The sequence below is a fragment of the Gopherus flavomarginatus genome, chromosome 2 (assembly GCF_025201925.1).
Source record: "Gopherus flavomarginatus isolate rGopFla2 chromosome 2, rGopFla2.mat.asm, whole genome shotgun sequence".
NCBI lineage: Eukaryota > Metazoa > Chordata > Testudines > Testudinidae > Gopherus > Gopherus flavomarginatus.
This window is the reverse complement of record NC_066618.1, coordinates 105,977,468-106,001,815: the sequence shown is the minus strand read 5'-3', so window position 1 is coordinate 106,001,815 and position 24,348 is coordinate 105,977,468. Positions and strand designations below refer to the sequence as shown.

General features: G+C 39.5%; 1 protein-coding gene across 1 annotated transcript in view; it reads right to left on the bottom strand.

Moving 5' to 3' along the window:
* Positions 1–7,808: 7,808 nt before the first annotated feature.
* Positions 7,809–24,348, bottom strand: part of ABCA13 (ATP binding cassette subfamily A member 13) — a 294,970-nt gene continuing 278,430 nt past the window's right edge. Inside the window, exons 60-62 of the mRNA XM_050937636.1 lie at positions 12,762–12,867; positions 10,602–10,739; positions 7,809–9,350 (exon numbers count right to left, since the gene is read on the bottom strand). Coding sequence (XP_050793593.1) covers positions 9,261–9,350; positions 10,602–10,739; positions 12,762–12,867 — 334 coding nt within the window. The 3' untranslated portion in view covers positions 7,809–9,260. The remainder of the gene's footprint in view (positions 9,351–10,601; positions 10,740–12,761; positions 12,868–24,348) is intronic.

The following is a 24,348-nucleotide window of genomic DNA, read 5'->3' as shown; positions in this document are numbered from 1 at the left end:
CAGTCTGGATTAGGGAGAATAAACCATTTAATAAGTAAGAATCAGTCTGAGCCTTTCCCAAAGTTATATGAACTCAAAGCTGGTTGAGAGGTTTAAAAGATCACTCATTTTAAAAAAAATCATAGAATCATAGAAAATTAGGGTCATCTAGTCCAACCCCCTACTCAAAGCAGGACCAATCCCCAACTAAATCATCCCAGCCAGGGCTTTGTTAAGCCAGGCCTTAAAAACCTCTAAGGATGGACATTCTACCAACTCCCTAGGTAACAAATTCCAGTGCTTCACCACACTCCTAGTGAAATAGTTTTTCCTAATATCAAACCTAGACCTCCCCCACTGCAACTTGAGACCATTGCTTCTTGTTCTGTAATCTGCCACCACTGAGAACAGCTGAGCTCCATCATCTTTGGAACCCTCCTTCAGGCAGTTGAAGGCTGCTATCAAATTCCTCCTCACTCTTCTCTTCTGCAGGCCAAATAAGCCCAGTTCCCTCAGCCTCTCCTCATAAGTCATGTTCCCCAGCCCCCTAATCATGTTCGTTGCGCTCTGCTGAACTCTCTCCAATTTGTCCACATCCTTTCTGTAGTGGGGGGCGGGGGCAAAACTGGATGCAATACTCCAGATGTGGCCTCACCAGTGCTGAATAGAGGGAAATAATCACTTCCCTCAATCTGCTGGCAATGCTCCTACTAATGCAGCCCAACATGCTGTTAGCCTTCTTGGCAACAAGGGCACTCTGTTGATTCATATCCAGCTTCTCATCCACTGTAATCCCCAGGTCCTTTTCTGCAGAACTGCCGCTTAGCCAGTTGGTCCCCAGTTTGTAGCAGTGCATGGGATTCTTCTGTCCTAAGTGCAGGACTCTGCACTTGTCCTTGTTGAACCTCATCAGGTTTCTTTTGGCCCAATCCTCCAATTTGTCTAGGTCACTCTGGACCCTATCCCTACCCTCCAGCAGGGATTTTGTTACTTTGTGTCACGGGGTAGGTGTGCCCCATCACAGGGTGCCGGGCCACATGTGGTCACACACCAGGAAAGGGGCTGTACCACAGCCAGTTAGGTCCAGTGCTAATGACTCTTACTTGGAAACAGGGTAATACGGCCTAGTTGCCAGAGTCAATAAAGTTGCCCTTCCATATAGGGTTGCATGACCCAATGGCTCAAGTCAGTGAAGAGGCTTAATGGCTGGAGTCAATAAAGTCGCACCCCTCCCTGGGGTAGTGTGGCTACTGGGAAAGTGGGGCACCACTCAGGGATGTGTGGCACCCTGGGCAGGAGGACTTGGGCCCTCCCTCCTCCTCCAAGCCCCGGGCGAGGGCCCCGGCAGTGGCGGGATTACTCGCCACTGAGTCAGTGGGGATCCTCCTGAAACACGCTGACTGGGTTCCCAGTTCACCCACAGGAGCAAATTCTAAGTCCTTTGGGCTGCTTCCCACTATGTCATTGCCAGCGAAGGTCCACGGCTCCCTGGGGCCCGCAGGCAGCATAACTCCAGATGGTGCAGCCGCCTCTCTGGGTTTGTCAGGCAGCCTGGAATCTGTCTGGGACTCTGCATGCATTGACTCTGGAGTCCGGTCCTGTAGGAGCTCGCTGGAGAGACCCTGCAGCCTACGTCCTCTCCCTTCAGCAGCCAGCTGAGACTGAGCTGGGCCACTTCCTTTTATACCGTGCCTCTAGGGTGAGCATGCCCATCAGAGGCAAAGCGGTATGGCTTCCTAACCCCTGCAAAACTAGGGTAGGGTAGGTGCACCCCATCACACTTTGGGTCAGTGTGCTGGGTTTTATTTAAGAAAAGAAACAAATTTGCTTTGAGATAAAGCAATTATTAGAGTACTTCTGACCCAATGAAAATTAGCCCCCTTAAACAATTTAATCTGTCACATCTTAATCTCAAAATAATGCCTTTTTATTTATTATTAAACCATTTCCTGCTGGTTTTTTAATCCAAAACATTTTGGATAAGTGGAGATAATGCTAGCCTGATGTGAATCTAAACTGTTTTGTATGACCTTTTCATACCCAGAATTCAAAGTTATGATGGGGGAGGCAGGAAGGCATATCCACTGGTAAATCTACTGTGCACATCTGTGAGTAATGCTGAAAGCCTCTGGGGTTATTTTATTATAATTTATACTACTACTAAGGAGCTGCTGATTGCAATTCCAAGGTTAAATTTGCAAATGGTGTTCAATTAAAAACCTTATTTGACAATCCTAATTCCTAAATTAGGGAACTTTTACCTGCAGGAGTTACTAGTCTGCTTTCGTCTATGTTTAGCATGTGCAGCAGATTTGTTTTCATGATTTTCAGTAGCGTAGGATGGGTAGGAATTTTTTTTTTTAAATTGATGTTTTTTACAATGAGAGAGATCCACATTATTTCCTGACCATACTTATCTGAACATAGATTTACTGTAGAAGTCTAAAAAATCATACATGTGTACACCATAGAAGACTTGTGAATGTTGTCATTTTAAAAAACTGATTTCAAGATTCTGTTACTATTTTCATGTTTCAAAAGTATGTAGTGATGTTACATCTGGAATGCCATTGTGTAATACATGTGATGTCAAATACATTTGACCAGCTGACAGATTCAAATTCTGCATTAATGCAAGAACCTGCAATGCTTTTACTTTACAGCATGTATGTTTCTAATTCCATCTTTGCAAACATGAACTTGGAAATGTAAATGGATATAGTATTAAACTATGGATAGATCTCAGAAAGGAAGTTTTGTCAAATATATTTCTCAAATGAATTTGATGACAAAAGATATTAAAACTTTTGATCCCAAATATCATATCATAATATATTTGAGGATATTGAAACCTTTGATCCCAATAACCATGATTTGAGGACTTCAGTAACTCAGACATAGGTTAGAGGTTTATTACAGGAGTGAGTGAGTGAGATTCTGTGGCCTGCATTGTGCAGGAGGTCAGACTAGACGATCATAATGGTGCCTTCTGATCTTAAAAGTCTATGACTCTAATGATATACCGGGTACACAGATTGTGTATGGCCAGTAGGCTATACGGCCTGTTGTCTATAAGATGTATATAGGCTGTACAAGGCATGTACAATATGCAGGTTATATCATGTTTATCACTTTCAGATAAAACTTGAAACATCTTTTAACAGTATTCAAAATATAACATTATAAAATACTTTATAAAGTAGAACATTGAATAAAAATGTTCTTGTTACTATTATGGTTAGTATGTGCTAAGAGCTGTTATACACATCTTTGAACAAACTCCAACATTAACAAGTATGGAATTTGTAATCTGAGATTACAAAAAACTGTTTTGATACCAACCTTAGCACACAGTTTACACAGAAAGACTCTTAAACAGAAAAAAAAGTTTCAATGATCAGAACCCATGGCAGTCACAACAGTGGTTTGATAATGAAACAGTCCATTTGAAGAGCAATACTTTTCTGCTGAGGAAACTATTTCCAGGTTAAAAGGAAATAAATACCATTAGAGACAAAACTACTGTGTGTGAGTATAACTCTTGTTCACACAACATAAAACATACTATTATCGGTTGCGTTAAACCTCACTGTGGGGAAGGCATAACTTCGCCCTTAATTTAAGAAGTCATTAAACTCCTTCATGGAACCAAATAGCTGAAACAACGCAGGCCTCAAACTGAAACATAGGCAACATGTGAGGCCAATGAGGAATTTTAACTATGTGGGTGAATGGACTTGTGATGTTCCCCTCTGCTGTTATTTGGACCAGTGATCTGCTAGGTCACTCCAATCCTTGACTCTGGGAGCCAACCTTACCCTGCTCTGCTGTGAGTACCCCCACTCTGGGCTGTTCATGCACAGCCTCTGACATGTAAGCTGCTCCCAGCTACTTGTAAGCAAATGACACTAACCAATATCTCCAGTCCCAGAAACAACCCTAGGAACCTCCATCTTGCAGTGTCCAGTTATGCCCACTGGACGCTGCAAGTTTATATAAGTTTGCCAATTTAACAAAGAAATTGGTATGTACCAGGCTTGTTATCCCAAGGGGAGCCTCTGACATGCTTCAAACCAAACACACTGCTTCCAGTAGAACAAACAAACAAATTTATTACTATAAAGATTGACTTATAATCACTTAAAATGTAAGCATAAGAAGTCAGATTTGGTCAAATGAAATAAAAGCAATACGCATTATAACTGATCTTAACACTTTCAATGTCCTTAAAAACTGAGATGCTTCTCACCACAGGCTGGCTGGTTACTTTTCAGTCAGGCTCTCCCCTTTCATTAGCATTTCAGTCGCTTGGTGGTGGTGGTGTCTGTAGATGTAGGTGGAAGAGAGAGGGCATGGCAAAATGTCATTCCCTTTTATCATGTCCTTTCTTTCCTCTTGGCTTTGCCCCCCCGCCCCCCCCGAGTCAGGTGAGCATTACCTCATCACAGTTCCAAACTGACCAAAGGAAGGGGGGTGACTTCCTTGAGGGTCTAACAGATTCTTTTGTTCCTGTCCAAGCTAGCGTCCATTGTTCCTGTGAGGTTGGGAGGGGTTTGTCCAATACCTGTCCTGAGGAGGTGTGAACCGTGCCTCAGTTCTTGGAGAGCTTTTGCATGGGCTTGCTTTAAGCCATGAGGATACATTTTCAGCATCATAACTATAGACATGAAACTACAACCTATAACATTACTGTAACAATTACTATAACATCACTATAACAGCCATGCTCCGTGCATCATAAGCCTTCCGAGGATACCTGACATGACAAACTTTGCATTGGATACCACACAATCATTTTATAAAGATGTACATGGGGGTGTAGGGTGTCCCCCCAGGTACAGAGCATCACAGGATTACACAAATTTTATTTTAAGTCAGGAGGGGAGCAGGAAAGAAGGCAGCAACAAAGCACTGGAAGGATGACTTAGGGAAAAAACTAAGAGAGGCCTTTTAGGTTAAGTGCTGTCTAAAAGAGGCTTGGAACTATAAGAAAATACTTTATTTTGTGTTTGATTTCTCCTCTGTTCAAGAAAACAAAACTCTGTACATTCTTTGTACAGAAAAAAGGACTGCATCCAAGAAATAATTGGCTCTATCCTCAATTTCGCCTTCTAATGGAAACTGTAGGACCCCAAATTTGGGCTAACTACTGGGGCAAAAAATGGTAACAATATATAACAGGACCTATTCATTCATGTCAGGACAAATCACTAAACTTTGGAACAAATATCATACACACATACCCTCAGTTATCCATATTTGTAATATTAAAATGACATATAAGGAACTAGTCCTGCTCTGAGTAAAGGTAAGGAAACACTATCATTCTCTTCAATGGAAATTAGGTTGTAAACCTAAAACAAAACCTAGTACAGAGACAGAATTAAGGTTGTTTGGGTGCTGGTTATTCAGAATTTCTCTGCAGAGTGATCTACATCCATGAACTGAGATTTAGGGTTGGTGTCAGAATTTTCTATGTAGTCATATCTTGCGATTTTCATACTTCCTAGCATTCAAGATTATTTGAAGTGTGCATTTATGGTACATCTCTTGAATTGCATTAGCAAACTTAACTGCACCTTAACATTTTTTATTTTATTTTCCTGGGATTCGAAGTCCACATCAAAGTAATCCCATGTGATCTCATCTGCCATTCTTGCCTGGCAGAAGAATCTTGTTCATTTCCTGTTGGCTCCCATATTCTGCTGAACTCCTATTCTTTAATAGTTTAATAATTCTTTAACTCCTATTTCTTTTAACCATGGCTGGCACAGCTGACTGGCAAATAGGATGAAAAAGGTAGGCAGTATGTTGTTCTATTGCTGGAGTAAGTTAGGTGTATATACGGATCTTGCCTATTGGTTTAACCTTTCTTACAGTTGAAACCCATTTTTCTCTAGCTGATGACAATCATGGAAAACCAGGTGTGTGCATTTACTAATTTGATCTGCCTGAGTGCATCACCATTGTTCTTTGAAGTCCCCTGGCTTCTTTAACTGACCTTCTTTTCATCGGCACCACATTTATGGGTAACAAGAAGGGCCAGAATTTGGCCCAATGTGTACTTCAATTTGGCAGTAAGTATATTTGCACTGATAAAACAATCTTTGCTGTGATGTTAAACAACAACAACAAAAAAGGAAGAGAGACTTCTAAATGTCTGTCAGGGATGGTTTAGACAGTATTTGGTCCTGCCATGAGGGCAGGGGACTGGACTCGATGACCTCTCGAGGTCCCTTCCAGTCCTAGAGTCTATGAGTCTATGAGTCTATGAGTCTTTTCAGATGACCAGATCATTAGTCAGCACAAAAAAGTTTCATTAAAGCACACAGTGGGAAGTCCCATGCTGAAAGAACTGGAATCTTGCTTTCTCTGCCAGAATATATTTGCTGCCACGATCATGACACTTGCAGCAACAGTCTTGTTTGTAATGTCACCGTCTAGTGTGTAACTCTGAAAGAATGTTGTCTTCCAGAACTCCTCAAAGAAGCTGTCTGACCTCAGCTCTCACTCAATCAAAGCAAGATATTTACATTCGTGGCTCCGATCTGACACCTTTTTTAAAAAAACAAAACAAACAAAACCACATGCTACTGACATTAAAAGATGTAAAAATCATCCCATCTTTCTGATTTCTAGAGATAGATCAAGAAAGCAGTTATTCTAACCTGATTAGGTTGAGGCTGGGTTCAAAATTCAAGTTCAAGCCCAATCTGGTCAGATTCAACTACATCAAAGTGTCACAAACCATTCAGACCCGACTGGCCTTTAACGGTAAAAATCTCACAAATCACCAGAGTAGATGACTGCAACAAGCCTCCCACCATTTTAACTGGAAATGTCATAAGACTTGATAAAAACAACAAGGAGCCCTTGTGGCACTTTAGAGATCAACACATTTATTTGGGCATAAGCTTTCGTGGGCTAAAACCCACTTAATCAGATGCATGTTATTTCTGAGATTTCCACTAACTACGGTAACGTGAACCAGATCTGGGAAACAGGTCCCTTTTGTTCTGGACTGAAAACCATATGGGAGGTTAAGATACAAGTAATTAAAATCCTAAATTCATGGGGGTTCTGATTTAAGGTTCAGATTTGGGCTTTTCTCTACCCATTTCATTCTAGAACGTGTGAAAGTGAAATTAGATCTAACCAGCACTGAAGTTAGTGGAAGCCTTTTCTTTTTATTTCAACAGGCATGGGGATAGGCCTTAAAACAGATAGATGTGAAACTCATCTTCCCTATTTCAACTTTAGCATTTCAGCCATTCCTTTGTTTTAAATTCTGAGTTCAGTTCTCATTTCATCTTTCAAAGCAAGAGTCACGCCGTCTGACATACAGAAATCGGTCATGGAAATAACTACCAGAAATCTCATAAGAGGTGGTGTATTTTTGGTTTAAAATCCTCTCGTCTTTGACTCAAAATCTAAAGGTGATAATATGCATAACATTTCTGTGTGATTCATAAATTCAGTGACTCTGTCAACATTAACATATGAATTGACCTTTTCATGGAACAGATATTTTTTTTAATTAAAAAAAAATCTTCAAAGACTAGACTTGAGCCTTGCAAATTTCCAGAGTGCAGCATTTCAAAGACTGGGAAAATGTCCTCTGAGACAGAACCAAATACACTGAAACTCAATTAGATTTTGACCTTCTTCAACCATAAAGGATTGGGAGAGAGACATTGTTTGCTATTTGCTTCAATTAAATTGGGTCCCGAGAGAGACAGATGAAGAGATTCAAAGAAGAGAAATATAGTTAACAGAATTGCATTCAACCATCAGTCTGAAATAAATCTTATTGACTTTATTTACCCACTACATTAATACAATATTCCACACTTTACTCAGAAAAGTGACATTTAATTAAGTTTTCAGGATTTAACATTTTCAAAAGAGCAAGAATAAGTTTTCAAAGTGGGAACCCTGAGTTCTAAATTCATTCAAAAGCATCATGGTCCAAAAATACACCTGTCAATGTAAGAATCAAAAACCCTTCTGGGTCAGCTTGAAAAGCCTAGGGCACAAGCATAACACTTTTAAATTACATCCTGCTACAGTATGGCATTAAAGCAGGGACACAGGAACACAGATAGCTTCTGATTAGATCTTTTTATCTCAAAGTGTACAATTTGATTTTCACAGAAATTATATCATAGAAATACCTTTCTACTAAATCACAGTGTTCCAAAATTTCAACTTAGATTCAACAATAGAGCCCAATGAAAGTGATATCAACTACTGTGCCAGGGTTACCAGAGAGTTTGTTTATAAAAATAAGCTAAGAGCTTCTCCTCTTCCCCCCTGCTCCAAGAAGTTCTGATCTTTCTCTAGCCACAGACATATGAGGATGGATGAAAGAGGCTGAGATTTTGTTCATTCAGTGTTAATTTCTGTCTCACATTTACAGGTTGATGACACTATTGAAAGCTGTGGCACAGCCCTGTGTGAAGAATCTGAAATTGGGATAAATAGCCTGAAAAGATTATTGATCAATGCCTGTAAATTTATCTCGTTTACTTCCAATAGGTCCTTGGCTACAAATCCATTTTCACCTTCTCTTAGAACATTTAAAGAATAACAACATAAAAAAAGCTAACAAAATAGATTATTCTTAACAATCCTAGAGAAATAACCTACAGGTGTTAGGGAGAACTCATTGTCAAGTATGATTTATGAACCTTGTTAAATGTACTTAATATAACTGCACTAATACCCCCTTTGACAAAAAGCCCTTATGGAATATAGTGCTTCTTTTATACAATAAAAAGAGCTAATTTAGCTTGTCATAACACAGAACTGAATTAATGCAGAAGTCAAAGTGCTCTCATTTGAGCTATTAAATACAAATATTATATGATAGCATGGCTGTTCCTAATATCCACTGGGTTTTGCTTCCCTTGTCATGTAATAGCTATGGCTTTTTAATGTGACTGATCAAATGAATAGAGAGCAATCTCCCTCCACCAAAAAAAAACCTTCTGAAATGTCACTCATTATAAGATCAGCCCTTTTACTGTGTAACAGATTTCATTAATTAGGCCAAACGTTTTATTATAAAATTCCAGTTCAGTTAAGTACTGTACTTTTTTTTGGCTTTCGTGTGTGTGTGTGTATCTCTCTCTAATAACCACTCTTTCTACTAAGAACTGGTAGTTCTGGTTTTTCGTCTATAAATTACAAACTTCCCTCTCCCTTTCAGTTTGGCAGTAACCAGGTGAAAAGTTTTATTGTCTATAAAACATATTGTTGGACAATGACCTGCACTGAGCCTAGACTGGCAGATGGTGGTGATAATTGGTTGAAGATTCTTGTGCAGAAGGCGACGTTTCCTGCTGGTGAATAGCAAAATTAATAAATACCTGCAAGACACAACATAGGAGGGCTTATGGGATAGCAATACATGAGCTGGAACTTTGTCTCCTTTTGTGACTTTTTCAGGCCACCTTTATTAAGATGCTTTCCAAAGCAAAACAGTAGAAGTCCATGTTCAATAAAATAAGTTCAGATTTAATATGGTTATCCACATTCCCTGGGAACACTGGATTTTGCTTGTATTGAACAAACAAATCTTCATTTTTTAAAAAATATTGGAGGGGCCTGATCCTGCTTCCATTGACTTGAATAGCAAAACTCCCATTGATGTCAGTGGTGCAGGATCTACACCCAGATATTTAAAGCTAAAATTTATGTTGAATAACCTTCTGAACATTGAACTGATGTGAGGAAACATCCATTTGAATTCCAAATGCCTGTTCTATTCAGTTGGGTCCCCTGGTTGTTTGCTTTTCACCTACATTCACACGAAACGGTTTTTTGATCACTTGGATATTTGAGGGATGACAGTTCTTCATTCCCATAACAATATTCACATGCAAGCAAAGGAATCCATTCATATTTTTTATTCAGCAGTCACTATTATCCTGTTTAAAACTTTCACTTATTCAGTCAGGGTGCAAAAACAATACCATGTAACTGAGGTAAGCAATCACTCACCATAAATAATGAACAGCAAACAAGCTTGAGTGAACAGTCAAGGAGTAACCCATAGGCTATTTGTTTGCATAAATTGTTCATTGAATAATTAAAGCAGCAGGAGCTGATAGATTAATACAAATCAAAGTCTGTTCATGAATGATTTGCACTTGGAAAAAAGAGCTAATCTCACAGCAAATATTATACATAATTAATGTTCTGACGAGCTCAGCTTCTCAGCATTTTCAGAATATATATGAGAAGTTATATCCCTAGATGCTGTAACACAACACTGGCACCCAGGAATTTCATGATCATCACTATATTATACATGGTGTAAACCCAAGATTTCATAGCCATTTCATAGAGATCCCTTCTATTTGTGCGTTTCTAATGTGCTTGTTGCAGTGGTACATAGATTGCAAATGCAAAAAAACTGCATGACATTTGCTTCAAAAGGAAAGATCCCAGCCACTTACACTAAAGGAGAAAATCCTTTAACTATAAGGTTATTATGTCTTATGAATCACACTAGGACAGCTCTACATAAACTATATACTGCAATATTCTACTGCATACATAATTAAAGTAGTACAGCATATTCAGAAAAAGAGAGACAACATCGAGGAGGAACATACCTGCTCTAAAGTGGTTTCGCTAATGGAATAATGTTTGATTTTCAGCAGAACTTTGTTGTTCTCTAAAACTTTGAAGAGCTCTGGTAAACAGCCCCATCTGTACGGTACACGATACTCCTGCAGATTAAGGCGCTGTTCCTTCAAACAAACATAAATAAATGCTAGTGAATAGTCTGATAAAATTATATTTATTTTCAACTGACCTGGTTTCAATATGAGCCTCAGCTGAAAAATATGATTCTGTAAGAATATACTAGATCTTGACTGTAACATTGTAAAAAGCACAACATGGTATGGTTCAGAAAAGATCTTTCAGTATCCACAAAGCTATCACAGTGGAATTGAAAGATAACTGGCTGTTTGCGGCTGCAGAGATGTATTTTTCTTATCAATTTTAAAGTTAGAGATGGCTTCAAACCAAACCCATTGATTCAAACACTTTGGGGAATGGGAAACATTTCAGAAACCACACTGAAATCAGTATATCACAGCTGGTATCTACAATGGCCAAACCAAAATCTCAAATCAGAACCCTACCCTGAAACTCAGGGTGCTAGAAACCTATACCCAGACCAAAATTCTACAGCTTGGGACCATCTACTTTTATAGGACACATTTTCAGAGACAAGAGTTCTAAATTAACCTACAAGGATCCATTTTGCATGTGACAGTATATATTTTAATCTTGATATTTATGCCAGAACACATTTGGGGATGTGACAGATGGCTGTGGTATGTTTGAAAGCATTACTCTTTTATGATGTGTTCATATCATACAATATATGTAAATCCAGGACACTTTTATGGAGACAGGAACACACCAATTGACTTTTCCTCTGTGACCTTGGAAAACAGAAGTGCTTCAGAGCACTGGACTATAGCCATCTTACTGCAGACATTGTAAATTTTGAGAAAGTAGAATAAAGTTTACTTCTATTAACTAGTGGGTACCGCATCGATTTTATATAGATACACACAAACCAGCTCATCTAGGGTTACCATTAGAGGCTATTATGAACACAGCTAAGAGCAAAAATGTGTGATTTCTACATCAGCAATATTATATAACCAAATAGCCAAGTGCCTGTGAAAATGAAAATCTCAGTACATCTATGGGCTTGTACACCTCATAAGAGTAAGATATCGCACTGTTTATCTAAATGGATGGACTAAAGAAAAAAAAGACAAATAAAAGGAGGAGTTGAGAGAAATGTCTTGAGAGAAATGTCTAAAATATTATTTAAGCGGATCTCTTGGTTGGGATGCCCATTTCCTTGCATTAGTTCAGCCTCAGAAGAATTCCCCTATTTTAATTCTGAGTTCAAAAAAAGGCAACCTGCTGGGAAAGGAGAACAGAGTTGTAGCAAAACATTTCAGTCAACTATTAAATATATATTTCAGAGTTTTTCTTCTGATGACATGTACACATAGTAATTGCCATCCAACAATCAAGTTACCACACAACGATATCTGAAATACTAAGCATTTCCTTATGCTTAAAATAGAAGGCATCTGAGGCATATTAGATGTCACTGTGTGGTAGCTGTGGGTAAATGTTGACTTCCTAACACACTATTCACCTGCCTGCCATTTTCTAGGTACTGGATTGACTGGGTGAGGACAAAGAAAAATATGGTGTTGCGGATATATTAACTCTGAAATTACTTCCATTCATAGAATATCAGGGTTGGAAGGTGACCTCAGGAGGTCATCTAGTCCACCCCCTGCTCAAAGCAGGACTAATCCCCAGACAGATTTTTGCCCCAGATCCCTAAATCCTCAATCCTCAAGGATTGAACTCCCAACGCTGCGTTTAGGAGGCCAATGCTCAGACCACTAAGTTGTCCCTTCAGTGGACATAGAATCAGACCCTGTGTGCGTATTCTGGAAAATTTGACTCTGTAAATACCAAAAATAAGAGAAGGGAATTGAAGCTCATGAACCAATCACATTTGCTTATGCTGCCGAAATGGCCCTACTCTGCATCTGCAGCATACAGGTGGGTGACAATTTAACAGTTAAACACATATAAATTAAAACGAGTAGCCATATTGATAGGAAAGAATGAGAAACCAGCTAGTTTATTCAAATTTGCCTTTTGTTAATGGTCTCAAGAACTTATCCTTGGCAACTGCTATGAATAGAGAATTTCAGCCATACCTTAAACTGTGTTCCTGGAAAATGTAGCTGCAGATAGTCCAAAATTGTACTGTGGTTGCTTGCTTCTTTGTTAAGCCAAACCTTGACTGAATAGCCATCTCCAAACCTGAAAGCATTGAGCAGGGACACAGTTATTCATGTTCTTTTCCATAAAGATGAGAAGAATGCTCAGGTAAATTGATTGTCACACAATGTTATCAAGTAACAGCATGGATGCCTATTCTATTACCACCACTGGGATTTTAATGTTATATTATCATGAAGCACACACTGATAACCACAAGGAAGATACAATATCATTGATACTCTTAGTGCCACAAAACTGTTCTTTGTAAAGGAGGACATGTTTTAATGACTATATAGCTTTGAACTGTCAGTGGAGGATGACATTTGTTACCAGAACCAAATACAGAAAAGGAAGAGTAGGAGGTCTATTTTTCCTAGTGGGAGAAAGAAAGTATTAAACTGTAGGTGATCACAATATATTGCATTTAGTGAAATCTTGCCATGGAGGAGCTAAATGTTTTACAAACATGGGTATTATCTGTATTTTACAGAAGTAGAAAGTAAGGCATAGAGTTGTTAAATGATTTGTCAATGTTCATACTACAAATCAGCAACATTTAGGAACACAATTCAAGTCTCCTGATTCCTAGTTTCCTACTTTAACTACTTGTTAACACTATTAATCTCATGAAATAATGTAGAGAATTTATTTTCCTCTCTCTGGACACGTTTCATAATATTTAGGTAAGTCAAGTTTTGAAAATCTAACTAAAGCATTCTTTTTGTGAAATATATTCTTTCTAGCATATAGTGCAGACTGTTAATTTTATACATAAAATAGACATACTATGTAAGTGATGAAAGTCACCTCTATAGCATCATACATTTGCTCATGATCATTTTCAACTACCAGTGTATGTGTGAGTGCTTTTCTGCTCTAAAACAAAGTCCACACACCCTCTAGATTCAAAATTTCACCCTCCTTTCCTAGGATTTGGCTATAAAATAATACACCACAAACAATATAATATCATTCAATAAAAATTTTCTCCCTGGCTTTTCTGTTCCTAGGGTTCCTTTCCCAGTGTTGTTCAGCCTATACCCTAAATCCTCTCTTACAAGCAAGCACTCCCACCTGCTTCACTTACATCTGAGTGAGGTAATAAGTTATCACCTGTCTAAGTGAATCAGCTGAATCCATTTTCTCTCAGTAAGATCAGGCTTGTTAACAGAGTTGGGCATTTCAGACAAACTCTGCTATAACACCATGGTAACAGAGTGCTACATGAAAGGTTTGTTATTCACTGTTGAATTAGGAATATCAGAACACTCCTTTAGTATGTTGTAAATGTTTAAGTGTTTCTGGAATGTTCATAAAGGGCCTGAAGTATATAGCACATTTATCAAGTGACCAATGCATTTCCAGACTACGTCACCCACTACTGCACAGCGCTAGTGGAATTTCTCTGGCTCACAAGAAGTCTAACAAATGGTAGAGAAATAACTGCAAGGCTATGTTAGCCAAATGGCTGGTGGTTAGAAGGATTCCTTATTTCACAATGTCCCTGCAGAAATATCCAGTTTCCAGTACACAACACGACACATGCTGAGTTCTTGGATTTAACAAACGTAGAGCAAATTATCATCATAATCATCCAAACAGTGGTGGATGGAATGGTATACAGTATACTCCTGTTCACCTGAAACCCTATTATCCAATCTTCCACATTATCCAAATCCCTTCCTCATCCCCCAGCATGAGCCATGCTACAGAGGGCGCATCTCTCATGCTAGGGGACAAGGAAGGGATTTGAATAATGTAGAGGTTCAGATAATAGAACAGAGGCCCCTGGGCAGAACTGTGAGGAGGAAGGAGGGAAAGGCCCTGATATGGAGGAGGCCATCCCACTGCCAAATGGCTCCTGTGGCAGTGCAGAGAGCCCTCTGCAGCCCCACTGTCATGGGAATGAGTGAGCTTGGCCATGACAGCAGAGCTGCAGAGGGGTCCCTGTGCTGCTCACCCTGTGTCAGCAGGGATTGGGTGTCACTGGCCCCAAAGCATGTGGGGAGCTCCACTCCTTTGCAGCTCCACTGTCACAGGAATGAGTGAGAAGGGCAGAGCAGAGAAACCCAGCCCGGGCAGCAAGGAGAAGGACAAGCTCTTGTCTGTGGGGGAGGCCTCCCCACTGCCAAATGGCTCCAACCCTGTTGATTATCCAAAATCCCCAAACCTATGTTCCCCATGCCAGTCAGATAATCTGGAGTAAACTGTACTGTACATTATACATTTCCTTCTTCAAGTTTAGAAAAATAATATGTCTATAGGTACACATTGCACAGACTGAACACACACAAAGGTAAAAAAAGAACAGGCCTGCCCATAGATATAATCACCCAAACCCTCAGCTCAACCTCTTCTCAATAGTCTGAGAAGGAAAAGAAGTAAAGATAAGATTCTAAAGCACAAACCTTGGATTCAGGAGGTGTTTTCCCAGTTTCATCACAGATTGTCTGTGTTCCTTTGACCCATTTACTTTATAAAACACGTGGATTATAATAATGGCTGAAAGATTTGCATTGGGCCAGATCTTTAGCTGGTGTAAAGCCATGTACTTGTTACTACCTGGCATTTAACATCAGATCTAGCCAATTATTTCAAAAGTTTAGAACCATAAAGCAAAATATTATTTTCATGCATCTTATTAGACTGAAGAATCTTATTGTGGGACTGTTTGGTACAGAGGCTGCATAGCAAAGCTGTGTTGCAGTACCCTAAAATATGAGTGCAATGACTTGTTTAAAAAGATACACACAGCACCCCAACACTGCATATTTTTTGTTTTGTTTTGTTTTGCCGTTGCATTTGGACCCAAACATTTAAATAGCATAGGAAAAGGTAACATGCCATTATTTCTTTTTGTTCAAATGCGACACTACCCAATCTGTGCTGTTGATTTCCAAACATTCTTTGAGTAGCATGAAGTAATACATAAATAACATGATCACAGGAGAGGGATGTGGAACACTGTGGAATCCAGAGTAGTGGCTGGCTGGTTTCCCTTGCAATGATTTACTAACACATACGAGACTTTTACTTAAATCTTTTAAATGCATAACATCATCCCTGCAGAATGACAAAGAAACTGCAACAAAGATGGATAGTGTTAACAAGGGTGTTCAATGTAGATGAAAGCCAAGCTCAGGTAACTGTTTACAAGAGATAATTGATTCTGATCAGTCTTCTGGTGTCTGTATACAGTGGTCCTGAGGAATTACAGTCAGAAAAATGCTGTTTTATGGAGATGTTCAGCAGTCTCATAAAATGAAAATGTTGCATGCAGTGAAGTTTCCAATGAAAATAAATAAAAATTCTGATTAGCACACACAGAAATCTCTGTGGCTTAATGTAATTCTTAATCCTGAATGGCATAAATACCAACCTGGGTACAAATAAAAAAATGGGAAATGTTTCTTGCTAGTCAAATTGTGCATCTCCTATACCTTGAATTCATATTTTATTTTATTGCAGAAGTTTCTGTACTGGGTAACACTGATAATCCACATCATCTCCCCCATTTCTGTAATCAGCCAGCAGGTTGCTTTCTGCAGCCAACTGAGGCAATGGAAATTGAACTGACCATTTTTTCCTCTAAATGTTTTCCTCTCTGACCCAACTGATAAAATTAATGCAGAAACCCAAAGTGGAATTACACAGACCACCACATTCTGATTTGATTAGCAGTGCTAGGATCAAACCTTTAGTACCCAACAGTTCAAGACCTGAGGAGGAAAACATAATCATTAAAGCAGCATCAGTTGAATCAGTGCACCTGTTCAGCAGCCATCTGTTGCCCTATCTTTGGCGCTGCTCAGCAAAGGTGTTTTCCATTGCTATAAGCACATCAATTTAATTCTGCCTTCATTTGTTTTTAATCTTGCTCTTTTTCAACCAGACTATTTGTTCAATTTAGACTCTGACCAAACCCAATGGAATTGCTCATGGAAGTAAAGTTACTCATTGACTGTCTGCATGATTGGACCCTTATTTTGTAAATACCAACTATATTACAGAGCTGGTTCCCTGCCCTGCTCTGTTTCCTCTGTGCCACGCAGGCAGTATAAAGGAAATGGAAGCTGTCTCCTCTAACCGGTGATTTTCCAGTGGATGCAAAGCCATTAAAACTATTTCTTATGTCACCTTCTCGAAAGCTCAGTGAAAGGGCCTGGAGCAAGTGGAAGAGAAGTGGCTGGATACCAACATCTTCCTGCTTCACTCAGTAGGCAGATGTGCTAGCTGATAGTGGTCACCAACTTACAGAAGTTTGTAGATACTCCTGTAACCTGCACCAAGAATTGGCAGAGTATCAGAAAACTACAGCAAGGAGCTCCCTGAATTCCCACACCCCCCCTCCCACCAAGTTTGCTAAATGTAATTTCAGTGAAGCAGAGAATCTGGGCCTGTATCTTAATTCCTGATGACTAACCAGAGCAGTTAATCATCTAGATATATCTCACTATTCAAAACACACATTTCCCTGACGTTGTTCTTTCTAGTTCTGTTGTCTCTGCCTGGAAATACGCATCATTAAATTAGCACTGTCTGAAGATTTGCCTGTGAAAAAATAATATACACACTTTATCTTTTAGTATAAAACTAGCTTGATTGATCTCTTCTATTGCTTCATATAATATCAACAGAGTACTCAGAGAATGGCATTATATCAGGCAATAAAATCAAAGCATTACTTGAATTTAATGTCTAGAAGGTAGAGCATAAGCCACATCCTCCAGAACATTGGCCATACTTCAAGGATATGAAACAACTCACCACGGGAATGCTTAACTATTTACTTCACTTCACATTCCTTTCCATACACTGGATGCAATATTATATATATATATTATATATAATATTCCCTTAAATGAACAGTCATCATGGGTGCAAATTGGCCCACTGACTTAAATTAGCACTACTCACATAAACAAAGGATTATGGCCCCTATGTGACTCTTCACAGAATGCACAGTAAACCTGCGGAACTCGTTGCCAAGGGATGTTGAAGGCAAAAAGTATAACTGGGTTCAAAAATAACTAAATAATTTCATGGAGGAAAGGTCCATCACTGACTATTAGCCAGGATGCTCAGAGACACAACCCCCTACTCAGTGTTCCTAAACTTTTGACTGCCTGAAGCTGCAACTGGATGACAGGGGGTGGATCACTAAATAATTGCTCTGTTCTGTTCATTCCCAATAAGGGATCTGGCATTGGCCACTACCAGACTACCAGATACTGAGCTAGATGGATCAGTGGTCTGGCCCAGCATGGCTGTTCTTATGTAATAAAATTTACAAATACAAATGTGTTCAAAAAGAGAAACAAATAGAGATAAATTTATCTATTAAAAATTAAACGATCTGATGAAACCTCCTCTTTCTTTAAAAAAATCTTGCTAATAAATTCAAAACTGGTACCAACTGTTATATGCCATTTCCTTATACGGTTATTCAAAGTGAAACCATCTCAGTGTTGCTGAACAAATACACCGTCATGAGTAGATTATATAACATTTTTTAAAAAACATATAAAATTTCCCTCTCATAAGCTATTTATCAATTATTTTTCTTCGTAATTCTGTTTTCTTAAGTAACAACAGGAATGTAAAAACAGACAAATTGACACATAATACATAGGTATGAGTATTGGACATATATTTCATAAGACATGCCCATCTATACACACTCAGAGCCCAGATTTTTCAAAATCTAATCTCATAAATCCATATTTAGGTCCCGAAGTAAGTGGCATGGTTTTTTAAAATGCTTAGCTCCCAGCATCTCCCATCACAGCCAACAGGAGATGTCAGACACCTGACACACTTATTGGCTTAAGATCCTAAATGCAGGCACCTATTTTAAAAATCTTGATTATTAAGAGTAATACACTGTATACTCTTAATTATCCAAACAGCAGGGTGGCATGGATCTTATTCCGATAATTGGGATTTCGGATAATTAAGATGGCAGAAGCCATTCAGTAGAGGGATGGCCTCCCCTGATGCTGGGGGCTCATCCCCCTCCTCTTTCTCCTCCTTTCAGTCCTGGCTGGGGGTCTCTGCTCTGCCCTGCTCACTCACTCCCATGAGAGCAGGGCTGCAGAGGGTTCCCTGTGCTGTTGCATGGCTGGTGACGCCCAATCCTTGCAGGCGTAAGGTGAAAGGCAGAGCAGAGACTCCAGACCAGGATTCTGCATGGGGAACAACAAAAAGATTTAGCTAATGCGGAGGTTTGGATAATCAGGGTTTGGATAAAGGGAAGCATACTGTATATCAAAATCTTGATAACTGTATTCACGTACACATGTATACATATATATTGTGCGTGTGTGCACGTGCAAATGCATGTGTGTGTATGTTCACCCACGCCCATCCTCTAAGCTTGATTCACCACTAAGATACTCCGGTCTTCCACTAGTGGAGTAATGAGGTGGTGGTTCAGACTCTCTATATTACAGATCAGGCTAGTAGCACGACCTGCTGAGGTTGCCTGATACAGCTCATTATAAGATCTTGTTTTCAGTTGCTTGTAACTTTGCCTACCTTTTACCATTTGGGCTGAATGGTTGGCATTTCATGCTTCGTGCCAGCCTCAGACTGAATTTGTTTTGGGGAAATTTCAGCTAAAATGGCCAATGTCAAGAATAAGGCTAACCCAAAATATGTTGTTTTACTCAGGTTGAGAGAGTCTGGCAAGCTGGAAAAGCTGGAAAAGTTCTAGTGCCCCAGCTTTGTAGCAGGGACTTGAAGTTTGTCAGAGGGTGTCCTTTGTGTATGAATGTTCTTTTTGCTCTCCCCATGAAGATCCACCTAAATTTGTCCAAGTTATAAGCCTAGGAAAAACTGCAGTGTGCACATACTCAGTAGAAACTTAGATTTTAGCTATTAAATACCCCAAAGAGTCTCTCCATGTTGGACATGTTCCAGCCCTGGGCTGAGCAGAACATTCCCTGTGATTGCAAATTTACGCTGCCACAAGCTATGCCGGTCTGGTCACCTGAACAGGGAGTCTCACTCCTGTGGCCTCAAGTAGTGTGGAGGAGGAAGCTACCTGATTTGAATGCAGAAGGTACAAGACCCAGATATGTGTTGGGGGTGGGTCATGGGGAAGTAGATTGGGAGAAGGAACTTGCAGGGGTGGAGACAGGATTGGAGGATGGCAGAGGGAAATTGAGAGTGGCTGAGGAAGGAAACTGGATTGAGGCTTCGGGAGCAAAACAGGTGGAGGGATGACTGAAAGCCAGTAGGTCAGGGAAGCCTGTTTGGATGAAAAGGCAGGGGCAGACTGGGATCTGAGACCCAGTAGGGCAGCAGACTGAAATCGGGGAAACAGATATGAAGAGGAGCCACAGTGAGGGGGGAGTACAGGTAATCTTGGCAAAGAGGCTGGAAGAAGGGGCGAGGCAAGGGAAGCACAAATTAGATAAGGAGCTTTTGGAAGCAAGAGGGAATGGGAATATGGGCTGGGGGACATGCCTTAGGGTAGAATGAGACCGATCAGATGAGAAGAGGGGACTGTGATTGTTTGGTATGGGGTGTCTGGAGGGATCTGATTAGAACTTGCTGGGCAAGAAGACTAGGGCTAAGATGAGAAGCCTGAGGAGTGGAGGTTGGAACTGGAGAGGCAAGGGGAATGGGACTGGGATGAGAAGCTGGGCAGGGAAGAGCTAGGACTGGCACATGGACAGATTGTATCAGATGGGACAGAAGAGGTCATAGTTGGAGAGAATGAATACAAGAGTCTGTGCCCACCAGATCACAGAATCTGGAATGGAAACCAAGATTCCTGAGCTTCATGATTCCTCAGCTGTCAGCAAATGTCTATGACACCCATCCCCTCTAGTGCTGGTCTACATAAAGGATGGCAGCCTACCACTGCTATCAATTATTTCATTAGCTCACCTGGTAGAAGTCTGTACAGTGGATTTAAAGGTTCCAAACCTACTGATGACCTAATGTAGACATCAATTTGATGCCAGATGATTGAATTTCTGTTTTCTTCAGTTAGCTTTTTAAAAAAAAAAAGCTAACTTAAACCTAGGATATTACACACAAAAAATATTAAAATAACATAATTAAGGTTGCAAGGCCAAGCACACAAAAGTCAGGAAATGTCAGAAATAAGGGTGCCTATGCAACCTTACTAGGGCCCTCTTTGCAAATGCATTATGCTAAAGTCTTTAACAGGACCTGTCCCTCATTCAGTGCTGAGACAACTTTAGTTCTGGCATTTCCTAACTTTCTTGTGCTTGAGTTTGCAACTTAATCGTGTTCTTTTAAGGTAAAATTTGGTGTTTAATATGCATAAATATAAATAGATAGGGCTCATTCCCAGATTTCTAATGTTTGGGAATTTTTAAAGATATATAATATTTGTAATGAAAATGTTTCTTTTCAGGGTGTGCTAGCTGGACTCCACAGAAAGCTGCTTTTAACCTTAACTCTTAATTGGGAATATATTGGAATAAATATAGTATACATATATGCCTGCACACTCAGTGACAATAACAGGTTTGTCAAATGCCAAAATATTTTGATTGTTCAAGATAACAGGTATAAAAATGGCATTATTCCATGACATTAACTGCATGTTTTATGACTTCTAATAAACACATTGTGACTTTATTACCTAATAAATACTGGATCCTTCAGCATTGTAACTGTTTCCACTCAGTGCTGGAATATTCATGAGATTTTTAACTTCAAACCTCCCCTTTCACTCTAAGAAATTCACGAGTATATTAGAAAGAAAGACGAAAATCTTCCTCATCAACCTAATTTTTTAAATGGTAAAGTGTAACTAGTTTGGCAACACATTTTCACTGCAGCTCTGCCATAACAAATGGATTAGTTGTTGGGTAATTTAATCAGCTGGCTTCCTGATCTTATTTATGCACTGACTTGATGTGCATACAGCACTTGAAAAATGGGTATGGGTATTTCACTATGAGAATCTGTCCAGATGGACCCAGAATGAAGGAAGATATTCAAAATATTGTTCCTAGGGGATTGGCCAGTTGTATCAAACATAAAAATCCTTCTGTGCAATTTTCTGAAAAACATAAAATATAATGGAGGATGCTGGGGAGAGCGCAGAAATGTAATCCATTCAAGATTTAGAGTAATTGACTTATTTGGCAGGAGTCAACTGAAATTAGGTTTTAGCAGCCCCATCTACTAAAGCATGTAGCTTCTGCAAGCCATAGCTGGAACTAAGTTTCTAGCTCACCTCTAAGCTCACTCTTTTCAAATAACAATGCCTTTTGGGCATTATTTAGAAATTTACCAGCTGCAGTAAGATTTCCTTTAAAGCAGGGATCTACAACCTTTGGCACGCGGCCCCTCAGGGAAGTCCAGACAGGCCTGGATAGTTTGTTTACCTGCAGCGCCGCAGGTTTGGCTGATCGCAGCTCCCACTGACCGCGGGTTGCTGTTCCAGGCCAATGGGGGCTGCGGGAAGCGGTAGGGGCCAAAGGATGTGTTGGCCACCTCTTCCCACTGCCCGCACTGGCCTTAAACGGCAAACCGCGGCAAGTGGGAGCTGAGATCGGCCAAACCTGTTGACACTGGAGGTAAACAAACTGTCCCGGCCTGCCATCAGATTTCCCTGATGGGCCGCGTGCCAAGGGTTGCTGATCCCTGCTCTAAAGGAACTGGACAATATCTTCAGTAGTGGGAAGCATTTTGAGATATTTTAAACCTTTGTCAACATAAATAAATATAGTCTCACAAATGGTACCAAATCTGAACAGGAGATGGACTACCTGCAAGCGTAACTTGGACCCTGGGTGAACAGTGTACATATCGGTTGAGAATAGGGAAGAAGGAAAACAGGAAGGGAGAATAGAGAAAATAGAAAAACAGCAGTAGAAATTATTTGAGTCTAGAAATAACATCTCAGTATGGAGTTTGAGTTGCTATATTTATGTATGAGTAGAACCTCAAGACATAATAATACTGTCTTAAGTAAACTAAAAATATGTCTCCTACTGGGTTCTACTATGATATAGCATTGCCTCATTTTAGTGTGTTAAAATAAGGTTCCAAGAAAGTGTTACAAAATTATGCTAGTCACAAAAACGTATGGCTTTTAAATTGAAATGAACCAATGACAAAGGTTTGGTTCAGATCCTGACACAATATTCAGTCAGATTTATTTGTTACACTCAACCGTCAGTTGGACCACTGTAGCTACAAGTGATTTGGGAATATTTTTTCTGTATAATTTCTAGAAAGATTAACACGGGTAAATAATTGGTTAAAAACAAATTGAAAATATAAAAATATGCATAGCATCAGTACAACAAACATAAAATACCTCTGTTAATGTTAAATGACACACTAATTTAATATAATGAAATTAAATGTTAATGAAAGCCTTTGACAAGGCCCCTCATCAAAGGCTCTTAAGCAAAGTGAGCAGTCATGGGATAAGATGGAAGGTCCTTTCAAAGATCAGTAACTGATTAGAAGATAGGAAACAAAGGACAGGAAAAATTATCAGTTTTCCCAGTGGAGATAGGTGAATAGCAGGGTGCCCCAAGGATCTGTACTGGGACCGTCACTGTTCAACTTCGTCATAAATGATATGGAAAAGGGGTTAAGCAGGGAGATGGCAAAATTTGAAGATGATACAAAATTACTCAAGATAGTTAAGTCCAAAGCAGACTGTGAGGAGTTAAAAAGTGATCTCACAAAACTGGGTGACTGGGCAACAAAATGGCAGATGAAATTCAGTGTTGATAAATGCAAAGTAATGCACACTGCAAAACATAATCCCAACTACACATATAAAATGATGAGGTCTAAATTAGCTGTTACCAATCAAGAAAGAGATCTTGGAGTCATTGTGGATAGTTCTTTGAAAACATTTGCTCAAAGTGCAGCTGCAATCAAAAAGCTGACAGATGTTAGGAACCATTAGGAAAAGAATACATAACAAGGCAGAAAATATCATAATACCACTATATAAATTAATGGTACTCCCACACCTTGAATATTGCATGCAGTTCAGGTTGTCCCCACTCAGAAAAGATATATTAGAATTATAAAAGGTGCAGAGAAGGAAAACAAAAAATATTAGGAGTATGGAGCAGCTTCTATATGAGGAGATATTAGAAAGACTGGGACTGTTCATATTAGAAAAGAGACAAGAAGGGATATGATAGATGTCTATAAAATCATGAACGGTGTGGTGAAAGTGTATAATATTCACCTGTTGACATAACAAAAGAACCAGGGATCATCAATTAAATTAATAGGCAGCAGGTTTAAAACAAACATAAGGAAGCATTTCTTCACAATGCACAGTTGACCTGTGGAACTCATTGCCAGGATGTGTTGTGAAGGCCAAAAGTATAACTACGTTCAAAGAAAGATTAGATAAATTCATGGAGGATAAGTCCATCACAGGATATTAGCCAAGATAGTCAGGAAGGCAACCCCATGTTCTAGGTGTCCCTAAGCCTCTGGCTGTCAGAAGCTGGGACTCGATGACAGGGGATGGACCACTCAGTATGTTGAGCT